Source organism: Citrus clementina, unplaced genomic scaffold, assembly GCF_000493195.1.
Source record: "Citrus clementina cultivar Clemenules unplaced genomic scaffold, Citrus_clementina_v1.0 scaffold_6, whole genome shotgun sequence".
In the NCBI taxonomy this organism is placed as follows: Eukaryota; Viridiplantae; Streptophyta; class Magnoliopsida; order Sapindales; family Rutaceae; genus Citrus; species Citrus x clementina.
The window spans coordinates 14190939-14197167 of record NW_006262139.1 but is presented as its reverse complement, the minus strand read 5'-3'; the positions used below and the strand labels follow the sequence as shown (position 1 = coordinate 14197167).

The window sequence follows — 6229 nt, the reverse complement described above, 5'->3', positions numbered from 1 at the left end:
CCATCTTTTTACTCACAACACCAGTCATAAAAAGTAGAACATATTCACTCAACTAAGTCCATAGAATATATTCAACGTAACGGATGATAGAAGAAGTCAAAGCAATGAACCTAAAAGTATTACCATCTAACGACGCTTAAACTCGCATCAAGTGTGAACACGAAGAAACCAAAGCCCCCGTGTTTCAATCAACCAGCACATGGCAGCGCCATCCATTTGATCGCCCTACCCCTCATGTGTGGGGTCGCATGTAATCCCCCATTGGTCCACTAAAAACAAAAAAAAATTAAAATTAAAAAAGAATAGATCTGAAGAGACGACGAAGACTAGCAGTAACAAATGGGGGCATTAAATTACATTCACTCTCGAGTGTCTATTCACATTCACTAACCCTTTTCTTTTTTCACTCTTTACCCTAACGTACCCCTTTAAGTACCCCCACTTCCTTCCCGCTTTCTCCATTCGCCACCTCCTGCGCGCTCACTCACTCACTCACTCAACTCTCTGTCTCCCTCTCTTCAACTCCAACAATGGCTCTTTTCAGAATGCTCTGCTTTTTCTCACTGGCACTCTCCTTATTTGCGACGGCCAACGCCAAGATTCCCGGTGTCTTCGCCGGTGGCCCCTGGCAATCGGCCCACGCCACTTTTTACGGTGGCAGCGACGCTTCCGGCACTATGGGTATACTTTAGTTCTATCTCCTTACATCTCTCCATTTCTCATTTCTTTTTTTTCTTTTTTTTCAAAGAACTTTTCTAACGGTGATATGTGTATATATTTTTTTGTGCAGGTGGTGCTTGTGGGTACGGGAATCTGTACAGCCAGGGCTATGGAGTGAACACGGCGGCTCTCAGTACGGCGCTGTTCAACAACGGCTTGAGCTGCGGCGCGTGCTTCGAGTTAAAGTGCGGCGGCGACCCGCAATGGTGTAACCCGGGTAACCCGGCCATTCTGATCACGGCGACAAACTTTTGCCCCCCGAACTTCGCTCAGCCCTCCGATAATGGCGGGTGGTGCAACCCTCCTCGCCCTCATTTCGATCTGGCCATGCCTATGTTCCTCAAGCTCGCCCAGTACCGCGCTGGTATCGTCCCCGTTTCTTACCGCAGGTGAGTGTTGGAGTTACTGTCGATTTTACTCAAATGCCCCTGCTAAAGTTTACATTTTTATTTAATATGTGTTTTCTTTTCTTTGTCTCCAAGTTTTGTTTGAATGTCTTCTTTGGAAGAAATACCGGAAACCCGGGAAAAAGTCGGGCTGTTTAATGTGTGTTTTTATTTTAATATTTTCCCTTTTCTTTTCTTCGCAAACAAACAGAACCCGGAAATAAGTTTACTGATCAGTAGTTTATGTCGTTTATCCCAACATAGCCAACGGCAAACCGTTCAGCCCTTGTGCCTTTTTCACCCTTGTACTTTTCGGTGTTGTTTAAATTATAATTATTTTTATAACTAAAATATGCTCGCATGTATGTAATTGTTTAATTTGTACGAGGACATTGTCGTCAAATAAAATAAGGGTGCTTTAGTAATTTTACGTTTCTCAAATATTACCGGAAAATCAGGATTGGGTGGTGGTTCTAAGTCAGAAAATCTGGGGCACAGTTCACGTTCTCCCACGCGTGTGTCTGTTCACAATTTTTTTGGGACCTTGTACCTAATTACTGAAATATTTATTTTTTAATTTTTTTAACCAGTCAAGGTTTTAGTCTTCAAACGGGGCCTAAAAGTTGCCCTCAAACCGTAGGGCACTGTTAGGGCAGGTCTTAACTGCGACGTTACCCATTTTTTAAATAATTATTATTATTTTGTCTTTGCAGGGTGCCCTGCAGAAAGCGAGGCGGAATCAGATTCACAATTAACGGTTTCCGTTACTTCAACTTGGTCTTGGTCACCAACGTCGCGGGCGCAGGGGATATCGTGCGCGTGAGCGTGAAAGGGGCCAACACCCAATGGCTGAGCATGAGCCGCAACTGGGGACAAAACTGGCAATCCAACGCTCAGCTCGTGGGCCAGGCACTTTCGTTTAGAGTCACGGGCAGTGACAGAAGGACCTCAACCTCTTGGAACGTGGCGCCAGCGAATTGGCAGTTCGGTCAAACCTTTTCGGGAAAGAATTTCCGCGTCTAGTGATTTTTAATCTTTTTTCAACATTTTCATGTTTCCCGCCTTCCAAGATTTTTTTCTCCTTTATTTTCCCGGAAAAAAAATTGAAGCGAAGGAAAAGGGAGTTATGGGGGGTCGTGTTAGGTTTTTAAAGTAAAAGTGGGTCAAAATCAAAATGATGGTGATAGGTAGTAGAAAAAAGTGACAAAAGGATGTAGTGTGTGTGGGTGGGGTAACTTCTGTTTATTTTCAGTTTTTACTGTTCTTGTTTTGTTTGACTTGTTTACCGGGGCTGGTGGTAATAGTAAAAACCAGTCTCGTGGGTGAAAGTGTAGTGGCTGAAGTGGCTGCAGGAACAAACTAAAAAAACATTGTAGCCCGCAGCTGATATGATTTACTATATATGGTATAATTAATCTTCAATGTTTCAATTGTCTATTGTTAAGTAATAATGCTAATGTTGTTATAAGTAATAATGCTAAAGTTGTTATACTTAGAGATAATTAATTTCTTTTGAATATTAACATATTAATTATAATAATTTCACCAAATTTTCTACATGAAAACTTGTAATACTTCAAGCTCAGGACAAGTCAAATAATTACCAAACAAGAAGAGTGGAGGCAAGTTGAAAGTTGTTGAAGGCAAAAACCATCTTGAAATGGGCAAAATGCAAACAGTGCCACCCATTTGTCGGTGGATGTGTTCAGAGCACCATGTGCGTTTGTTCTGAGCTTTAATATTTTTTGCATCATAAATGCATGCATTTTTATCATACTTGATCGCTTCAAAATCGAGCATAATGTGAATGGTCTGTTCATTAAAAGAAAATCTTGAAAGCAGAAATAATTACTTTGTGAAACTTTGCCTCCTATGCCCACTTAGTGTTTTTAGAATGTTAATGTGTTTATACGATACAAAGAGTTTTGGGGGCAATCAACTCACAACTACAAAGAGAAAGGGTGTTACTGTTAGAATAAAGTTTGTGGGGCTTTTATTTTTGCAGCAAAATCCCACATTTTTTATGTAATTATAAACAATGCTATAATACATGACACCGTCTACTTAATCGGTAACTTTTAACTTTTATTTACAAAAACACATGATCACATCACATGTGACATTTTTTTTGGGTGGGGGGGGCATGATACTCACATTTCAAGCTTATACATAATTACCTTCCAAGTTTCAAATACATTGGTATTCCGATTTTACTTTAAGGGAAAAAAAAAAAAGGTGACAGTTTTGGTAAACAATAGGCCGGTGATAGGTTCTGTTAGGATAAGTGCGTGCTCCCAACGAGGGAGAGATTAAAAAAAAAAGAAAAGAAAAGAAATCCCGTCTGCTTGTACAGAAAGAAAAGTATATACATACATGTACAAAATATCGGGCATTTATACCCTTATCAAATATGTCATCAATAAAGAACCTTCGGTATGAAAAAAAAAAAAAAAAAAAAACAATAGGTAATATCAAATATGGACCCACTTCACATTTTGATTTCAGAAGCCTAAAGGCATGGCAACAAAATTCTGTTAGGATATATATGTTCTATCTTTCTATTTGCTGGTACACTTGACACAAGATTGAGAACCATTTAACAGATGGGCTTGTAGGGTGTATAGGGACAGTCGACAAAGGAACTTGAATATATACCAAGATGATGATGATGATGATGATCCTTTCGTTTTGTTTGAAAGTCAGGAATCCTAGCTAGCAATTGTCCGCTACAACTTGAACTTGCAAGTGCAATTTTATGTTAAATTTTGTATTTTCTGGTTACATGAACACAAAAGATTGTGTATTTAGCCCACTGACCATTGGATGGGTTAGCATTGTGGCTTGGGCCGAATGTGATTAGTCCAATAGTAGAGCTTCCAACATCCGTTTAGAACTCTTAGGGTGCATTTGGCAGCTCGTAGTATATTGTATTGCAATATTGCATTGCATTAAAGTATTATTCTTATATAATGATGCTTGACATTAAAGTAAATAGGACTCAAATCAAATCAATTTTGCCTATATATATGCCTTATATTCTCATACAAAATATTCTAGAGGAAAATGCTTATGTTCTCTCACTAAAATTCTTTATTTTAAATTTATATTTCCAAAAATTCGATAGCTAGTTTGACCATTGAAAGGTTTATGCAGGCAAAGACATTCTCTAATATTTTTCTTGTGTTTGTAGAGTATCATCTGACAAATTCATCCTCATCACCTAAGGAAGTAGACTCATAGGAGAAAATCCAAAAACCCATTAAGACCGGTCCAAAGAAGAAATTCATCATTGTCAGATTCAATAAAAAGGAAGCTTAGTCCTAAGAGGACCATCATTTGTTGTAATTACTACATAATAATTTGGGACAAAATTTGCACCAACAAGAACATAAATTTTTTTTGGTTCATAAAATAAAATTTATAAAATTGAAGAGGCTGATAGTGAGAATATAATGAAAAAGTAGTGTTTTAGTCCAATTGTTTTTCTTTTGGAAGTCAAATTACTATTGTAATTACTATACTCTTACTCATTCTAAAGAAATTACTTTTTTTTTCTTTAATTACGAATTGACATTACTTTTTTTTTTAATTACAAATCAAAACTATTTTTATTCTCCCTTTTAATATGAACATTACCGCTTGACTTTTTTTTTTTTTAAATGAAAAAGGCCAAAAAGCCTTTTATCGGATCTAAATCAATGACTTGCGCCCAACCACAGAGTTAATGAATCACTGAGTTAAAAAAGGAGCCACTAGATGGATGAGATAGATTTATATCTATCTATTCATGTATATATATTATGGTGGTATTTGGTTGGGAGGAGAGAATGTAGGAGAGGAAATTAATTTAAATTTTCTTTTTATTTCTATTGTTTGGTTTGACAAAATATATAAGAATTTAATTTCCATTAAAATTTAATATCCATCATAATGTAGAATTTGAATTCCATACTAAATAGTAAAGAATTTAAATTCCTCTTATATTAGAAACTAAAGTTTCTAAAATTACCCTTCAATTTTTTAACTTATTTAATGCCATTAATAATAATAATTATTTATAATTTTATTTTATTGATTTAATATTATAAATGGACATCCACCGAAAATTCATCGAACCACCGCCGGACCATGCTGGAAGGTCACTGTACCACCGTCGGGCTTCACCGGAAAGTCGCCGGACCTTCGCCGCCGGCCACTGGACCGCCATTTTATTATATATATATATATATATATATATACACATATTATTACTCATATAAATAGTTTAATATTTAAGGTAAAATGATAAATTTGTCTAAAGAAAAAAATTATAATTCATTTCCTTATTAAATTTTATATCAAACCAAACAACAAAATCTAATTTCACTACTCTTCTCCATTCCTTTCTTCTCCCTTCCTCTCCATTCCACTCTTTTCATCTCCTCCCTTTTCTTCAAACCAAACATGACCTATAAGTATATGCAGCTAAGCGGATAAGATAGATCTACACCTATGTATGTATGTATATTATAAGTGTGTGCAGTAGACTCATAGCGACTAATGGCCCGCAAGGGAATAAGAATTTGAATTTAATTAATAAGTATCTGTTAACTAGGATTTATTCATACTGGAATTGGTAAATATCACTGAAATGAATTTATTATAAAGAAACTCTCGTCCGCTTGTTGTAGCGTCCTCACATTCAAGTGAAATGAACATGGTTGAGACCGTGCTTTTGTCCATTTACAAAAGCTGAATGTGGTGGGGCATTTTGCAATAATAAGAAGTTTAAAGATGAATTTGGATTTGAAATAAAGTTTATATTTATGTGTTTATGCTGCATTCTTGGTGTTTGGTTACCAATAAAACAGAGAGATTGTGAAATAGGAAAATGATAGAATGCAAACGAATCTCTTAGATTTGTGTTATAACCAAATTTACCTAAAGAAATACAAATTATAACGACCATAGTAAAGGCAATTAATTCATACTGTAAGCTTTCAAAAATAAGAAACAAAATATGGGATTTTTTTTTTTTAAGAGGAAAAAAAAAAGAAAAAGCAACAAATATGGCCTAGTAATCAGGCTTATGGGCCGACTATGATAAGGGCCAAAAAAAAAAAGGTAGAAAATAAACTGAAATA

General features: G+C 36.1%; 1 protein-coding gene across 1 annotated transcript; it reads left to right on the top strand.

Annotated features, from left to right (window-relative positions):
* The first annotated feature begins 423 nt into the window (after positions 1-423).
* Positions 424-2536, top strand: LOC18038946 (expansin-A4). Its single transcript, XM_006429032.2, has 3 exons — positions 424-681; positions 791-1109; positions 1820-2536. The coding sequence occupies exons 1-3, from the start codon at positions 531-533 to the stop codon at positions 2127-2129; spliced, it is 780 nt and encodes a 259-aa protein (XP_006429095.1). The 5' UTR covers positions 424-530; the 3' UTR covers positions 2130-2536.
* The last annotated feature ends 3693 nt before the right edge of the window (positions 2537-6229 follow it).